The 19,013-nt window shown below is 42.5% G+C and overlaps 1 protein-coding gene across 1 annotated transcript in view; it reads right to left on the bottom strand.

The window, feature by feature from the left end:
- Nucleotides 1–205: 205 nt before the first annotated feature.
- Nucleotides 206–19,013, bottom strand: part of DEPTOR (DEP domain containing MTOR interacting protein) — a 76,513-nt gene continuing 57,705 nt past the window's right edge. Inside the window, exon 9 of the mRNA XM_040546964.1 lies at nucleotides 206–1,365. Coding sequence (XP_040402898.1) covers nucleotides 1,237–1,365 — 129 coding nt within the window. The 3' untranslated portion in view covers nucleotides 206–1,236. The remainder of the gene's footprint in view (nucleotides 1,366–19,013) is intronic.

Here is a 19,013-nt window from a genome sequence, read left to right as displayed (position 1 = left end):
GTATACTTATAATTCTGTGGACAAGGATGTATATGTTCAGTTCAAAGATCAACGAATGTCCATGAAGTCCAATCACCATTGGGTTAAGAAGTCACCCAGCTCAGCAGAATATAGAATTTGTATATATATATATATATATTTAAAAGATTTGTTTCATAAATTTATCAACAAACAAATCCTAACATTTGAAAAAGAGTAAGGAGTCAGTTAAATACAATTTTTTATTAGTAATAGTGTCAAATGCAACTTATGTGGCAAGTATGTAGTTTGCAAAACATTTGATGATTTGAAAGTGCTAATGAGCTTAATGCACATTCAAGTACATTGCTTCAATTTGAAGTGTACTTCCTCTACTGGAGCGCTTGGATGTATCATTGCTAATGCTAACACTGCGAATTTCCCACCTCAACCCACTAAATATTATTCTCCTTCTAGGATTAAAGGTGTCCAGAAATTCTCCAAAGTGACAAACAATGAGACCGAGACACCTTTCCTTTACACATAAGAAAACAAACAAACAAAAAAGAGATCAACACTTTATACTTCAGTACCTACATCTGTGCTTAGGCATTTAAACAAATCGCCTGATTTTCAAAGGGCAGATTGTTTTACTTTGTAAAAGTAGCACACGCTTTTGCACTTGCATGGTCTTGTATTTTTCTTTTAGAATACTCATTGTGCTCTATCAGGCCTGAACATCCACACCACAGTATCCTCTACCGAAAATGAACTTATTTGTTTCACAGAGATGCATTCACAGTTCCTTTGTGTCTGACTGCAATAAAGCCAGCATCTAGTCACCTTTCCCTGACTGGAGGATGTTTACCCACGTAAATAAGTCATGCAAACTGCCTGTGACATCCTGACCCCACAGTGTGTGTGGTTCTTTCATCTCCTGAAGTGTTTTGATCCAGTGGTGGACTGTGAGGAAATCTGCACGGCCGCTTAGATGGGAAACCGCTCTGACGGATGCAGCCGTGGCTGGAGAGACGACCTAAGGGCCTTTACCTCGTCTTCATCAAGCAAAGCGAAGTCCTCAGTGAAAATATGCTGGTATCTATTGCTCACTTCTCAGCATAATAACCAGTGCTATTATTGTTAAATGAAAGAGAACCCCCCTCCCCTAAAAGCAAAATCATTTATTTTGACACAGAAAGTTTTGTCTCCTCGTGTCATGCTGCTTCTTGGTTGTCACTGTTTCTCTCACAGAAATGTCCAGTAAGAGATCTTTTCTTCTCAGGACTCTATTTCTTCCATCACTTCCATGACAATTGTTCGCGGGCCGGTCAGGATGAGATTGCTCACTGTCCTGTAATCCACGTGAAGAACGTTGAGGCCATTCACAGAAACGACGAACTGGCAAACCTGTGGAGAAAGACAAGCAGCAAAAGTTATGCATTAGACTTTTTGTGTCAGGTTACCTACAAAGACATCAACTCCTGGGCATGCAAAACCTCCAGTACTCTTTGTGCTCTCTCATTCAGTGCTCTTAAGAAAGATACAGTCCTTAGAATTAACTTGGCAAGATAATTTTCCTTTTTTAAAAAATTTTTAAATATCACTACAGCTTTGAAACCTGTGGAATTTTGAAGTTCTACATCAATATTTTTTCTTACAACACCATGATATCAATGGTGCTTTTCAAACAATATGGGACAAGACAGCTCTGGCCATTGCAAACAGGTTGTTATTCCATCTGATATGATTTAGACAGCTCTTGATAGTCACAGTAAAAATGTGCATCATGTTTCCAGGCTCAGGGCAGAGCCTGGATGATGATCTCACTAGATTCAGTGCCAGAACCTCCACCAGTGCACAATGAACCCAAAGGATCCAAATTCTAGGAAATAATACCATGGAAAATAAAATGCCACTGTCATTTTCAGGAGATATTCCAACATAAACTTAGCTCTTTGTACTTCTTCTGTGAATGGTTTTTGGTTTACTTTGGAAAGTATGGATCATTAATTAATTTCAAATATGCTAATATTTTGTTTCTAAATGTCATAAAAATTTCTAATGTTGAAAGTTTTGTATCATCAGAGGTTATTTTCTGTCCAAAAAGTCTTGATAGAAATATTCGGACCAACTCCACCGTGCATTTCAGTGGTGCCCAGTGCCAGGACAAGAGGCAATGGGCACAAACTGGCACACAGGAGGCTCCCTCTGAACACCAGAAGCACTTCTGTGCTGTGTGGGTGACGGAGCCCTGGCACAGGTTGCCCAGAGAGGCTGTGGGGTCTCCTTCTTCGAGACCTTCAAAAGCCACCCGGACGTGGTCCTGTGCACCCTGCTCAGGGTGTCCCTGCTTGAGCAGAGGTGGGACCAGATGGCCTCAAGAAGGCCCTTCCTACCTCAGCCATTCTGTGTTTCTGTGATTCTGCATCTTAAAAAAGTTAGGAAAAGTCAGAGCAAAAAGTCACATCAGCATTGTAAAAACCTGACAAGGAAAAGAAAGATATCAATATTTATTCCTCGAAAACATTAAGCCTTCTCTGGCTGTAATCATAATATAATGGTATTTGTTAAAAATGTCAGAAATGTGTAGTGTCTAGATCTGTTTTTAATGATAAAAATGTGGAGCCTAAAGAAACAATAATATCATCCTGATGTTTCAATGAAAACAATGCATTCCCTAGAAGGTTATCTTTCTCATAACTGATCTTGAGTCTGTATAAAATAAGCTCTGAAGAGCATATCACTATAGAAAGTCTCAAACTTTATATTTTTACCTTTTATCTTTAGGCAGAAACACAGCAGCAGAGGTGGGAAACAGTTTTGCTGTCTTACATTGCTACCCCTAAACCATGTTTTCGCACAAGCCCAACCATTCAACTTTTGTGCATCAGCGACCTTCTGTCTCAAGTAGAACAGGGATTCAGCGTGGTGAAGCCCAACTTGTATTTGTGCAAAATGTACAGAATGCGGCTATCAATGTTCCATTTAAGGAAAATTATAGAGGAAGCAAAGCCCGTCCAAAAATAAAACATTTCATCAGAAATGCTACTGATGTTTTTAATCTCTGCTCCTTCGGGCCTACGCACAGGAACAGCAGCAGCAGCAGCAGCCCCTAAGGGAACAGCAAACTTCTCTTGAACCTTACCCCTTCAAGAATTGCTGCGCAGGGCTTGAGGTCCTGGAAGTCTGCCTTAGTGGTTGGTGGTCTCAACAAGCTCTGAAGTATGGCAATCAGCTCTTGGCCACTTCGTAGCAGTACGGCTCTATCTTTCCTGTGCCTTCATATGCTATTTCAACTGCACGCAGCACCGTACAGCTTTTGCACGCAGACAAAGCTTTCTGAATGTTAAGGCTTTTGATTGAAGAGGTAGCCCATCATCCTCTTCAGCATGCCTCAATTAGCATTTAAGAGATACGTTTAGTTTAAAATGCAAATTTTTGCAGTATCTATAGGTTTCTCAACTCCCAGTGGTATTTCCTAATGCTTTCTAGGGCTTTCCAAGATTGTATCAAGTTTTACTGAATTATAGCTTTGGCTCCAGAAGAATATTTGAGTTGATTTAAAACAGACCTGCAGAAATAGCATTGTCTCTTCTGGCTTAATGCAATTTTTGGAAGTTGAATGGCTGACGTTTGTTTTGCTGCTGCCTGTTCTCAGACTTCTCGAGTTACTGGAATCCCAATGCATGGGACTCGTCTTTGGCCAGGGACAGGCACGCAGGCATGTGATGGATAAATCTGCATGCCGGATCGTGTGAGGGGCTCTCGGGGACCCCGAGGAACGTCCCTGGCAAAGGAACAGACCTTCCAGACTGGCCAGCTACTTGCACCAAGGGTACAACCGTGTAAATGTGGATGGGCACCACAGCAGCGAACAGCAAGCCAGATGCCAAAGGGCGAGCGTCTCATGCAAAAGACCAGAGTTGACACATCTGAATTCCCAAGGTGTTTGTTTCAGTGTATGCGCTTGACAGTAGAATAGCAGCTGTGTGTAGGGGCTGAGAACAGTCTTCTTCATACCATCCTTTGCACTGGATCCAAATGGCATTTTAGTTTCACCATTTTCAACCAGTTTATTTTTCAAAAAACTCCACCCAAGCCAGGTGAGAAAAGTAGAGGGGCAGCCAAGGCATAGAAGAAAGAACAACTGCCCTAACACTACATGAAAAGAGCTGTAAGGAGCAGAAGAGAGATGATAACACAGAGCCAGTCACCCTGGTGGCATAAAAGCTCTCTCCATGACCATCATTTTGCCAGTGCTCCCAAAGGCCGAGCCTGCAAATTCCAGCTCCAGCTCCCTTGGGGATGAAGAAATGTGGAGCCATGTGCTAGGTCCCACAGACCTGGTGAGGGGAGAGAGGTTTTCATGATCCTGAGCCCTGAGCCCTTCGTGGTGAGGGGAGCAGCGTCCTCAACTCAGCCCATTTTGTTCTCCCACCCCAGTTTTCCATCTACTGCAGTATCCAGGATGGGGAAATGAAACACGGTGCTGCTTTGTGCGCTTTGGCTATCACGAATCCTGCCCCAAAGAAGCCAGCACAGCGAGCTACTCTCTTGGTGGTGCTACAAAAGGAGTGCAAGAGAGAGAGTACCCACAAACCAGCCGCTGAGTATGTCAACCCTCTTATTATCTTAGGAATTTTCTTAAAGCAGCTGGTTTACAAAATTTCAATGATTTAATGCTGCATTTATAAAAACACATTTCAAAAAGCTCTAAGTGTTCAGCTCATAACTACAGCTGCTAAGGGCTTTGTAACTATAAACATGCACAATTTCTCTGTAGCTTTCCACACGTCAGTAGCTATAATAGATAATAAACCAAAGTTAAAAGAGTCTCAAAGAGCCTTTTACTGTTCATTTCCTCATAGCTCTCCAAGGAGCCTGACAGGAGATAACCATCCATTTTTATCCCTCAAACTTCAAGAAATGACAAAGCCCAGAAGAAATTCCAACCATTTTGTTGGTCAGGATGTAGTGATATAAAAAACACGTAAACAGTAACAGTTAAATTAAGTAACTCTGAAATGAAAATACTTAATTACTTTTAAAAAATTACATTAATAAACATTTATTGTTAACTATTTCTGTTTCCCACCCTGACAGAAAACAGCCCACAGAAGTATGGATAGGAGGAAAGGTATGTGTGCCTCCATCTTTCTGTGGGTTTTCACTGGCAGAAGATTTAACCAAATCCAGGTGTTCCCAGGAAAAGAAAAACTTCAGCTTAGGGCTTCAATTTGACCAGAAAGGATCTGGAAGCCTTCTGCTTAAAGAAGTCAGCAAAGATGTGTCGTGCCATTCCACATCAAACTGAAGGCGGCGAGAAGAGGAATTATAATTATTGTTACCACAATGTTTAATGGCCAGAATGAGGATTCTGCTCTACTGGGAGCTGCACAATCCTTCCCCCCGTGACTGGTTAGTGCTGTCTGCCCTCCATGACAAGCCTGGGCTGCCAGCTCATGCTTGGTCTTGCCAAGGCAAGGTGAGAAGGATTGTGAGATGCTCCAGGTGGATATCAGAGACCTGACAGCACAGCTTGGAGAACAGTAACGGGCATGAGCATGAAATTGCACAAGTTAAGACAAATTATTTAATAAGGAAATTATTAAATTAATAATATTTAATAAAAAATATTTGATAGAAACATTGCATAGTTGTCAGTAATTCTTACCTAGCTGCCTGCATTAGAATGGCCTTAATATTTATAAATGCTACTGGAATATTATGTTAGGATAGGCTGTTAGGCTAGGTTCCCAAATATTCAGAGGCTGTGGTATAGGCTTCAGTCACCCATCCTTGTGGAGCCAGGCCTTGATTTCTGGGCCTTTTACAATTTAATATTTTTAAAAATCCTTACAGAAATGATTTATTTTTTGAGATGCCCTTTTTAGAGGGCACTGTGAAAGATAACCAGGAGCTAGAAATTCCACCGCTGTATTTGGCTTAAGTGAAAATTGCAAAGTTCTTGTGAAGAGTCCTAAAAAAAACATTTAAATGTACAGACGCAGCGAGTGTGACTGCAGATCACTGGTGTGGCTGCAAGCAGCAGCCACACGGAGTCCACAGACAGCATATCTCACAACAGTCAGATAAGACTGTGATTACAGAGTCACGTTAACTGGACATCAGTCTAAAAGGAAAGCACAGCACAAAGGGTTTGGCTCAGAGGATCCGCACTCTTGGGTGCCTGCCCCACGAACACCAGACTGTGCAGTGACGCTTTAAAGATGGTGGCAGAGTTGCTGTTTTTCAGCAGCACTGGTATTTACCCCCTCATCCAAGCAGTGAGGGGACTATGCAGGGTCTAAGACTGCAGTTCAGCAAGGCCCTCCAAGCACACCTGTGTTTCCCCCTTCCTTCCAAGTGCAAGCAAGTGGCAATGTTTTGAGGGCCGCCATACACCAGCAGCTGCCCTGGCACCAGGCCCACTTGTTTCCATCACAGGTATGACCGGGCCTGTACGTGTGGCAACCACACAAATGAAAACCTTCACGTGGCCGAAACTCTTCATACGGAGAGAAGAGGGAAACCCGGCTCTGATCTCGGGCTCCAGAGCAGCCAGGATTCCGTCCCTGGGCCCTGCCCAGGCCTGACGCAGACCCCTCGCAGATCTCTTCAGGACCAAGGTGCTCCAGAAGGGATCAGTGCCTCTCATAGAAACATGCAGCTGCTGGGCAAGCTGTGTGCTAGTCAGGTCCAGATTTGGCCCTCGCTCTGCTCATAAGCACACGGATTTCCATATCGGATAGCTTAGGACATTCTGGCTTGATTATTATTTCTTCTTATGATCTGAGGTGACACCAAAGCCACATATTTTTTTCTTTGAGATGAACCATTCCCAAAACACATGGAAAATTGTGGGGTTTGGGTTGTGGGGTTTTTGTTGTTGTTGTTTGGCTGTTTGGTGTTGGGTTTTGGTTGTTTTTTTGTTTGTTTGTGTACTTTTTTTAAAAAAAACTTATCAGCATCAAATAGAAATTATGAATTCAGGCAAAGGTAGGAGTCATTTTCAACCCTGGAAAATTCTCAAGCAATTTTCCTAAGAACTAAAATAAAAGCTTCTAAATATAGCTTCTTTCAGACCTGCCTAAAGAAAAGTGTATTTTCACAATTTTACAGAATAAAATTTATACCAGAATTTACGATGTAACTATTAAAAAAAAAAAAAGAGTATTCCAATGTAGGTGGGTTTGCTTTTCTTCTTGCTAAAGAAAATTAAAATCATATCCATTAAAGAAACAGCCAGCTTAAATTTCTTTTATAGAGATATCCTCAATAATTACAAATAAATGTTCTTTTTCATGTGCTGCTAATCCTACAGGGGCAAGGATCAGCTGGTTAGTTGGAGTAGCTCAAGCTTCTAATTGTTTCGTGATGGCGTTCTGCAACTCGTTGTAATCTTCCAGAAGAAAAATTCTGTAATTTTTCTTCTTTTCATGTGTAATTTGGAAAACCATGCATTTCCTATATGTAGTCTGCAGGAGAGACCTGCAAGATCCTCGCTTCATTTAAACCTCAGGCCATGCTGTCAGTATGCAGCCCTCATTACAGGCACCTGTGCAAACTCTGGCTGAAGGACAAAGGTTTTGCAATTATCACTGCCCTGAGTGCTGGAGGCCCACCAAGCCAGGCTCTTCACACTTGTCAACCACTTTTAAAAACTCTGGGCCCAGTTCTAAGATAGAAACCTTCCTGGTTTATTCCTGTGGTACGTCCACAGCTACAGCCTGTGAATATTACTAATCTGCTGAAACTAAGAAGGAAAAAGCAAAGCAAAAAAAATATATATATATAAATAAATATATATATATATATATATTCTTTACCATCACTTGCTTAAAAAGGCAATGCGTCTGCTTTGGTTTTTCTTGTTTTGCTGGCAGATTTCAGCGGAAGACGACTTCAGTGCTACGAACATCTGAAATTCAGCTTTCCAGCCTTCAGCAAGGAGGAAGGGGACCTCCAGGCTTCCAACATTTTAAAGGAAGAGCTATGCTTGAAATGCGGTTTCCCTCCCTCACACTGCCCCTGCTCCTCTGGGACTCCGGGAACTTGTGCTCCCATCCCCGCCTCCTGCGCACGCCGGAGCTCCCGAGCAAACAGATGGAAATCGAGACGTGCTTTTCAAAATCAGATTTTAGTATGAAATATGAAGGAGTTGCGAAATGAGGGAAAGTAAACACTCCCATCTAAGGCCATAATTTTGTCACAGAGGAACAAGAACTGTTCCACTAACTGTTCCACTTCTTACTGCAGTTGCCATTAAAAAAGCAGCTACTTACAAGCAGCAACCATGCAGGCTTGCCCTGTCGGTTGTTACACTGCCAAAATAACCCCCCTGAGCTAATTACCACGTTATCACCTCCGAGCTCACATGCAAAGCCAGGGTTTAGTACACAAAACACTTGGTAACACTACCAGAGGAAAAGGTTTCCTTTCCTTAGGGATTACAGAACTAATCTTACTTTTAGTAGAAACATGGGGAAAAAAAAGGTTTATTAGGGGCTGGACCAGTCACTGTCCAAGGACTCCACATCCCGATGCACCAAACCTCCTCCAGCACAGGGGGAGGAGGACAGGATGCGAATCCCGTGCTCCCCAGGGTGCTCCCGTCCCTGCTGCAGCCTGTCCTTCGTGCTGCCTTGGGAGCACTGAGCCAAAGCGAGGCACCGCTATGTTTTAAGCTTGTGCCAGCAAAAATAAATAAGCAAAAGGACTCGTCTCCAGGCAAAATAAGTTCCCTGATACGCCTGACACGGTTCGAGGAAGGAGGCAATAGATATGTATCTGGCTGGAGGCAGACGGAAGGAGGGGGGTGACACCAAGATGAAGACGGGATCCTCCGTGGGTGCACATAGATCCGCACTTAGATCAAACTGCACACTGCACAGTGCCGGTGAAATCAATGGCAAGATGGATGTTAGGTCAGAAGGAACAACCCCGGGGAAGTCTGAGGCAGCAGAACAATGGTGGAGGAGAGAGGGCGCGGGGATAAACTTTTCTTACAGCCTTACACACACAGCCTTCGTCTGTGCTGCTACACGGGCTCTGCTTTTTGAGTAAGCTACCCACAGCCACAAAGCACAGGAATCCCTGTGCTCAGCAAACAGCCCAGGCCACAGAGATGCTGAACTTGCTGCCACAGAAGAGCCCGGGACACACGACTAACCCCCTAAATAAAAGCAAACACAGGCAGCACTGAAGTATTTGCTCCCACTCCAGTGATCTTTCCGCTGTCACATTGGAATGAGGAAGAGATGGAAATCAGAGGTCCTAAATTTCTATTTTTTTTTCTTTTTCTTTTTAACTGCATGGCACCGGAAGGTTAAAGAATCCAGCAAGGTCCTTTTCAACAGAGCTGAGGTTACAGCACGAAACAGAATAAATTGCAGCTGCGTGTTCAGCTCTGTAAATATCTCTAGCGAATGTGTAATTGGCTGTGGAGTGGGGTGGTGTGGGAGTAGGCAAATATCCAGGTCTTGCATAAACACAGGATTTTCTCTCCAGAGGGATGCATTTCTTGTTCGATCTTTACACCAGTGTTAAGCTGACTTTCTGTACTAGCACACGGTGAGAAACCGGTTCCTAGCAGAGCGTGGTGCAGTGCACGGTAAAGAAAACCGACCGCATTTATAGCACTGCAAACATAACCATGTAATTCCATGTAATTCTGGCTCTGCGTCTTGATCTGCGGCTGCAGCCTGGTACGGATAGTTTGCCTGAGCAAAGCTTCACTACAGGCTACCTAAGTATGAATTTCTCTAGTGGGATGTTTACAGAAAGCACCATCTTTTTTTTCAAAGGATCTGCATTTTTATAGTATTCCCAACTCTTAACTCTTAACTGAAAAAAAAAATAAACAACACTAATATAAAAACTAATTCCGACGTATAAGAATTAGTTTTTCATTGATATCATTAGATGTCAATGAGCCTCATCACTGGTTCAGGTGGCCTTTCCCTCCCTCCATCCCCACCAATGGGAACAAGAGGAATTTTAGTCTTTTTTTCACTGGGGATAGAATGAAACCATTGCTGTACAAGTTCCTCAGATACAGCACACAAAATAGAGGGCGAAAAGAGCCCACGAGAACAACTCTTGTTTGGGAGCAGGCAGCTTTCAGTCTCCATGCAAGTCTCAGCCCCGCAGAGTTGAGTTTTGCCAGCTGAGGCACGGCGTGGACAGACACCAACAGGGCAAGGTCTCGCCAAGGGAACTGCCCACGCAGGTAAATTAAAGCTACCTGTAGATACCTGCAGGGTAATAAAAGGAAGTACCCGGCACCCTGAAATGTAAATATTCCACAAATCAGGTACAAGGGAACAGGGAAATACAGGTCTCTACTTCTGGTGGCCCTACCTGGGCAGCAGTGTTACGTGACTGACCCCACCTGAGTCCAAGCAGGAGACGCCCATGCGTGAAGCCGAGCTGGCCTGAGCCACAGCAGCAAAGCAGACCAGCGACTGCACACTTAACTTTACAAGTATTTTTATTTTATGGTGTAAGTTGATACCTACCACAGAACAACCATGGAAATGTGAAATAACTCAGACTGCTGAAGGCGGCTCTGGGTGAAACACTGCACTGGTAGCAGAAGGACAGGAGGTCTTAGCTTAGACATAGCTTCTTTTTATGCTTTGCTTGACCTTTACGTGTTATTTTTTTTCACAATATATCTACACCTATCCTAGAGGTATAGCATAGGTGAACTATAGAGCTAGAAGACAAACACGCATCATGAATTAAGAACTTTAAAACTATCAATTTACTTGCAAGGTCAAATGTAGTTAGGCTAAACTAACTGTGTGTAGTTAGTTTGGGTCGCATATCACTTAAACAAAAATCTTCCCTAATTCAGCCCGGACCAGGGAGAGGCAAGGGCGGCCAGAGCTGTGCAGGGCTTCCTGAGCACCCTGCGCTATCGGGAGCGCAAGGAGCACGAGCGGTCTGCGCCACTGGAGACAAACAGCTGCTCTGTTTTCACGGACAACAGTGCGATTGTTTCGCCATGTGTTTGACTAGCTAAACAGAGCCCTAGCTTCAATGCAACATGTTTCCCCAATCAGTCGCTTGCAGCAGTAGAGGAAGCCAGCTTACGTCTCGAAGAGCAACAAGAAAGCGTGGCTAGGAGTGCGGGGAAGGCGCCCACATCCCCCAAAGCTCTCAGGGCCGAAAGCTGCCGTGGCCACGGTGCTGTCATTGAAGCATCGTCTGAGGACCCCTTCAAGGCTTCAAGGGAAACGGGTATTGCCACTAAACCTCATAAAAACTGCTTTTAATTCTCAGTCCAGAGCAAAAGCAGTTCAAAATTTATTAAGCTTTTTTTTTTTTCATATTTTAGCCACTGCAGAAATCCAGTAGTGGGTTAAGTTGTTCGAATGAGACTACCCTTTAGAGAACCTTGGCTACCTAGGAGTGACCTGCAAGAGCCTAAGAAAGCTCGAGCAAGGGTAAGATCACAGCTGTTCTGGCTGGCACTAAATCTCACCATTAAAGAGGCTATAGACCCTGCTGGAATTTGGAAGCTGTATCAAAACACAAGCCCAGCACTGTTTCACAGCGCAGCTGAAACCAAGACTGCTTTCTCTCCTTCTGAATGGATACAGCTGTAAGACTTCAGAAACAATCAAGAAAGCCCTTTCGTAAGCACAGGGCGTTCAGATATCTGGTTCATCCTGCCATAAAACCCCACTTACTCAAAAAGGGGTTTTAAACCTACTTTTTATTAAAATAATTTGGCTAATTTTTAAAAATCCACTGACCTCCAATTATGAACATAGGCAATTTTTTTTTTCTGAATCGTTTTTGCTGTTGATGAAAAGGAGTCAATGCACAGACACAAGTACAGTAGGTCACTTGTTGCCCAACAGCATTTTAGGTGACCAACCTACAAACAAGGTCAATTCTTATGGTAATTCCACCCTTGGGAAGGCAGAAGGAAGAGCTCTGAGATATCACAAAACTTTCTACATTTGCATAAGATTTCAGCTGTTGTAAAGAAAAAGAATCATATTTTATTGCCCAGTAAAACTCTCCCACTGCGTTAAAAAGAGTCTTTAGAAAAAATCACACAGAGTTACTGGAAATATAATACATGACATCATGACATCTGTAGGCCAAAATTCAGATCTGCGGTAAGCCAGTGCTAAAATTGCATTCTAAAAGTTTAGGGAAAGAAAAGGTAATTCACTGTTAAAGATTAAATTTGTATTCAAAAAGCTAAACCAGCTCCTTCTTTTGTATTTTACACAGGAATTCCCACTACCTTAATTCTTTTAGTAGATAAACAGTTTCTCCATAGTGACTAACATGGTTCCTGTTCTTCAAAAGCAGGACTGAAAATCAAGGGAACTGAGAATCACAAAAAGAATTTACCTCTGTTTTCATTCGTGTGGGCTAGTTTGCTGGAGTACTGCTCTGCCCTTCTGCATGGCAGCAGATCTTTCTGCTTATATTTCAGGGTATGACCTTACACACGCAGCATTTTGATTTCTTTATCATATAACACAGTCCCTGAGAGCCACAGCAAGCATCTATCATCTAATCCAATAAAAAAAAATCTTAAAACATCTTTTTTTTTTTTTTTATAATTTAATTTATGTCCACTGACTCAGAAGAACAGAAGCCCATAGTCCATTGCAGTGAATGCAGTCCTGCACCCCATCTACTTGGTAGTGACCATCCATTCAGAGATATCCGTACATAGTGGAATTCACCCAAACATCCAAAACGGCTTCAGCATGAATACTGGAGCCTTGGTTCAAAACAAAATAAACCTTAAACAACTGCGGGGGGAAAGAAGCAAGGCAAACCAAGGAAACAAGCAGAAAAAATGGAGTTCCACCAAGACAAGTAGGAGTTCAGGTTGCAATTTTGACATGTCTGAAGACTGCAGGAGCTTTATCATGGCTTTAAAAGAACCTGAGTGTCATACCTGAAGTCTAATGATTTATTAGTGGAAAACAGAGTAAAGCAGAGGAGGATTTTGGTAAAGACTAGAAGAGACCAGAATAGGGTAGCAGTGGAAAAGGAAAGCCTTTAGCTAGCCCCAGAACAGTTACAACCTGGGCAGGGATGGCAGGCTCGTATACCACAAAGAAAGTATTAATGCAAACACAAATTCATCACCAAAAGGAGGAGGATGGCTTAGAAAGAGAGCAGTTGGAGAAACTGATTTTTGAAACTCAATGGAGCTGTGCAGGTTTAACGCTGCTGCACAGGAGTCTCCCTATCTCATCTGTAAATTTTGGCTCTGAGACTGGGAAACCTAGACCATACGCTCTTAATCACAGCCCCTGGAAACAAAACGAAACTTTAACAGACCTGGAGGGTTTTTCATTTGTACTGGTACCATAATGGATCTACTCATCAGATTTTTCCATTGTTTCAGATTTGTTGGCATTGTCCATCCGTCTAATCCCATGTACAAGAATATCTCTGTATTCTGGTAGGAAAATGGTTGGTGTAGTTGCACGGAGGGTTTGTGACAGGGTAAAGAAGAGAATCCAAACCCAGTTTGTCTTCCAGGTGGCCACCATGGGGCAGGTTCAACGTGCAGGCCCTTGTCAGGGTGACTCTAAAATAGTCTCCTGCCTCTCTGAGAGGTCCACAAGTTACACAGTTTCCTCCACAGAAGAGGAATAAAACACCAAGTAGCCGGTGGAGTGAAGGGGCAGAAGAGAGACTGATTAGCAGCTCATCAAATCCTGCACTGGGATTCCCAATGACAAGGAAAAAGGGGGATTGCCGAGAAAACTTCTCATGGTTTCAATCAACCTAAAGACACCGTGCTAACGCAAAGGATGATCAAGGCCATAAGGACTCTGTTGTTGCACTTGTAGCATTCTGCAGTGAAAGCAAAGGAAAGATTTGCCAAACCCTGTCTCCTTTTGGCAACCAGACAAAGTTCTGGCAGTGACACACAATGCAGCTCCCCAAATCACATTTTCCTTCATTAAGAGAAGCCCTTAGCTTGGTGAGAGGGCTGAATTCACAAAACTCTCAGACAAAAGGAGATGTGCGAGATATAGCCTGCTGCCCAGTACTCATTTTAAAAAAGAGTTTGCTGCTCCTAAAATGCTCTGTCCAGCATTTAACTGCAATTAATGGTACTCGAAGGCATTTACTTTGTGCAAATGGATTCCAAAATCCGTGATGGCTCAATTAGACCTCTTGAGTCCCACGTCGTTTCCATGACCACACAGTGCAGTGCTCAGATGTACTCCTCAGGAGGAGAACTGTGTTTCGATCATATTTTTGCAAGGCAATAATCCTGGTATAGTTCAATTACCAAGGTTTTAGGGTAGGTCCAACCTATTTAAAAGAGGTCATAAAAAATTCAGGAACTGCTCAGTTAGGTTAATGAAACGCACCCAATGGAGATGGGAACTTTAGGACAATTACAGATGCATCACCTCAGCTAACTCCTTGAGCAAATAAATGATGACCGCAGACCAAAATGAGAAGGAAGGCACAGAGTCGGCAAATCCAAGCACAGATTCATGCTTCAATCAGGAAAGCATGCTGTTAAACAGTTGTCAAGGACAACCAGCCACTAACCCATTTTTCATGTCAATGGCAGAGTTGAGTATTTTCACGTTCACAAATATTTGATCTCTTCCAACTTCTGTTGAATCATCACGTTACTAACACAGCTGTCTCACTACATTTTTCTTTAGTCTTTTAGAATAGATATTTGCCAAAGACTAAGTGGAAAGAAAAGCACCCAAAATGTTGACCGTTATGTTGTTACCATGTTCTTAGCATGTCCCAACTAATGGGACAAACCACTCTTCTTGAGCATGACTCGCGAGATATTTGAGGCTATTGGGTACCATCCTCAGGTCCCTCTCTCCATCTCTGTGCTCAATATTGGCAAATAAAACCTGAGGATCTGTTTACAATTGCATAAAGTGAACACTGAGCCTACAGCCTGTTCAAATTTTCTTTGGTTTCACAAAACAGGAGTAGATTTTATAGTAAAATATAAATCTGATTCTTTAAAATTAGATTTCTCTGGAGTCAAAGTTAGGTGCTTGAATACAGCTACCACATTTCCATGGAGGAGAATGGACCTTTATTTTATAGTTTATAATTAAATATGATCAAAAATTGAGACACTCACTTAGGGAGACATGTTTGAAACTTATATATGCATCTATTTTCAAGCACCACACTAGTGGCATTCATCACATGCACATTTAGCTCTGCTGCTTCTCTATTTATGGACAAGCTATGAAAGCAGTTTGTCAGCAACTTTTTTTGAGTGTTCACATTACTAAATACACTCATTCTGAATTCACTCTAATGTAAGTATCAAATTCAGCAGCTAGCTGATAACATGGCTAAAGGAAAATACCAACCTGCCTCAGTGTTTTCATGCTGTAATTGAAAACAGATGGCAACTCATGTAATTTATGCTTTTCTACAATCAGTAACATGTTGGGATAAGATAAGAATTCTAAGACTGAATTGCATCTGCTTCAACAACACCATATGCTAGTGCACAGTATAAATATTTATCCAAGCCTACTTCATCTTCTCATTTAAAGCTCAGTCACATGAGATAATAAAAGTACCCTTTGGATACCTTCAATTAGCATTGAAGCATCTCCCCAGTGCTTTAAAGGGTTAGAGTCCCAGCACCAAACACCAAAGTATCTTCCCTTTCCTAGACTTCATCGAGAGGTTTAAATGGCAGCATGTTCACTGTACCTTATTTATATAAGTCCCTATCTTCAAGCTCCCACTAGGCTGCCGTCAGGAATTACAAACAATTTTCTCACTTGTGATGTCCACGATCCTCCACTTTTCCCGCTATTCTGTAGAACATTGGAGATTGGCCACAGCCATAAGTGGGGTATTTTTTTTCCAGGAGGAATAAATGTTCTTTGAGGGTTTTCAGACTGGTTATCTTAAACAGCTAAGCAATCACCAGGTTCGAGGTCAGATTGGCAAGGACCATGGGTTTTGCATTTCTCTGCAGCACTGGGTACATTCAACCTCCCAAGAATTTCACAGTTCAAATTTCTTGCTATTGCAGGAACTGAAAACAGTGGCAATCCCTCTGATATCACATGGTTTTGATTCCCCACTCCCTCCCCAAAGGCTGGCACCTTATAATGTGTAGCTTTTAGTTCTTTATGTTTCAGACCTATAATATTTTGTGATTGTGGCTGTATTTGGACTCTGCGGACTGATCAGATAGTGCCTATCTGAGTGAGTGATGGCCTCCACAGCCCCTGACAACAATTACATACCACGAAACAGTGGCTACTCAATAGTGGTTGAGATTTGGCTCTTAGCCTGCTAGTGAATTCATTTGACAGCCCAGAACTGAAATAATCATTTGTGAATGTAAAAGATGATGACACAGACAGAAATTTATGAGGCTGACCTCCTCGCTCTGCCAGCTTTTAAAGATCAACAGGAGAGTAGAACCAGGCTGAAATGATGCTGGCTGTATCCTGCAATCCCCAAAAAAGGATTGGTTCTGGTGACCAACCACTACACGGTCCCCAAAACTCCCTGCTGCTAACTGAAATGAGGAAGAACTGGAACAGGATAGAAAAGGTTGAGTGGCCATTGACAATGTGTATGACACAAATACCTTACGTGTAACAGCTATATATGTTAATTTGTTCACGATCAGTTTAAGGAGTCAGATATTCTTCAGCATTCTGCAAAGGTTAGAGCTGGGCACTGGTTTCTCCAGCCAAAAGGAAGAACAGATAATCAGCAAAATTAGCAATTAATTTATCTCCTCCCTAGGCCTCACACCAAGCTTGGTCTGCGACATTTGTCACGCTCTGCTGCAGTGATGTCACACTAAATAACAACGTGTAATGTCTAACGAGTTTGAAGTCAAATTGTGTAACTTTGCAAAAACACTTTTACCTTAAAAACAGAAAACAGTTTACAGAATAAAACACTGAAAAAGTGGGATGAGATTTTTCCTGACAACAACTGGCAGTATTTAGTAGTGTCATTTGCAGAGACCTGAATTTTGCAGCCAGTCAATCCGGAATATTAAAGCACCCTTGGAACTTCTAAACCCTGCTGTTCCTGTCTTCCCTTCTCAGTCTGCTGACGACAGCAGACAGCAAAACAGAGCTACAAATAACTTGGATGTACGCATCGCAACACTGACTCCTTTCATAGCCCTGCGTCGCCTCCAGCTTCTGCTTGTTAATGCGCTTACAGCCGTAACGATCCTCCAACGCTGCCACAGGCGACTGCGCTTCAATGAACCAGCTCTAAAAAGACTTTAATAAAGCTAATCGACAACATATTTATTAAATTATTTGTTCAGCTGCAAACCTGGAACCCCAAGCTGTAAAGGGTAATCCCATTTACCTGGCCCAGAAGAGGTATCGAGATTCAAAACCACAAAGACAAAACTCTCTTGCACCTCTTAAGCAGACTGAGCTAATAATTTTCTCAGAATTAAATTGTCTTAAAATTACCCCAGAGGAAGATGTCACTGTAACGAGGTGGTGCGTGCTGCCATGCCAGAGGTGGGTATGCATAACGGAGACCTGGGCATCCCAGTCACTCCACGCTCAACCATTGCATGTGGTCAAGCGCTCCATGACAAGCTCATTGAAATTTCTACTGAGGCTTTCCATTCACACAGCTTTGAAGAAGGTCGGGAACCCAGCCAAGTTCAAATTGAAAATGAGACACCACAGAATCCTTCAGGTAGACTGATCCTGTAACGTTTACTGCTTTATGTAATATACAGTGGGGTTTTAAGTGCACAAAGTGAAGTCCTACAATGAGATGGTAGGAAGCAGTCCTCTTGCAACAATTTGTCCAGCATAATGCAAAGACGGGAATATAATGCTCTCCAAGAGAGATAAGTGCAAAATCACAAGCTTTACAAATACAGACACTTCCAGAACTGATTACACTGGATACATCTCCTTGGGAGGAAAAACCCTGCTGATACTGCCAAGAACTTTTCTACAAACTGCAACGCCAAGCTTTGGCTCTTCTTCAAATTCTTGCCCTTTCATCATAGCCAACTTTCCTTGTTAGCACTTCTTTGGTGTAGCACTCAGAGCAGCACTGGCAGACAAAAGCCTCCTACACCAGGCCACCAGAAGTAACCACGCCGCGGTCTATTTTCAAAATGCTCCACCTGCAGCTTCTACAGGGGGGAAGGCTTATTTTCAAGGAGCTGTCATGGCAAAGCCTGTCATACGATTCCTTGAAATCTGCCAGATTGAAGAGTGCTGTAAACAGATGGATTAAGTGACATAGATTTAAAAAAAATTCAAATACTGCACTAGAATTTACATACCTATTGCCATGGGAACACCTCAACACATACTTAGAAAAACCTTATTTTCAGAGGAAACTGGTATATCTTCACCAGGGGCTAAACGTGTTCAGCATTTCTGAAAGCGGGGCACCATTTTTGGTGTCTAAGCAAGGACTCTTCTAACATATGGCCACCATGTTTCATGCACAATTCTGTTCTGAAAAGGGGTTTTGTGTAAGGACAGGACCTTTGCAAATAATCAGCTCTATCCTTTGTGCAAATTCAGGGCAATATATCACAGTTTTACTGTCTAAAATACCATTTACTCCCACTAGGACAAGGGAGTCTTACATTCTTATGTTGTGAGTGGATCAGATAAACCTGCATAACCCCATCAGAGGACGTGAGTGCACCAAGAGCAGGAATGGAAGACACGAGGACACAGTTTGGTACACAAAACCAGTTTCAGAGGTGCAATACAAAACCAAAACAAACAGGCTTAACTCAAATGTCCTACTGCATAGTTGCAGAGCTGTCAACACAAAGGCAAAAGTAAACACAAACCCAAAGCCCACTATATTCAGCTCTAAGCTTCGAAGTTCAGAAGTGAAAACTTTAAGATTATATATGATGCTACAGTGTTATTTTTACAAGTCAAGTTTCAGAATAGATCTACTCTACTGCTGGCTGCTAAATTCTGAGAGAAGATACTGTAAGGTACTAAACTCCCAATTTCAGAATCTAGAACGTACACATGCATAAATTCACTATTTTTAAATTTCAGTCC

This window comes from Cygnus olor, chromosome 2 (assembly GCF_009769625.2).
Source record: "Cygnus olor isolate bCygOlo1 chromosome 2, bCygOlo1.pri.v2, whole genome shotgun sequence".
Lineage (NCBI taxonomy): Eukaryota > Metazoa > Chordata > Aves > Anseriformes > Anatidae > Cygnus > Cygnus olor.
Note: the sequence above shows the minus strand (reverse complement) of the source record. Positions and strands in the feature narration are given on the sequence as shown.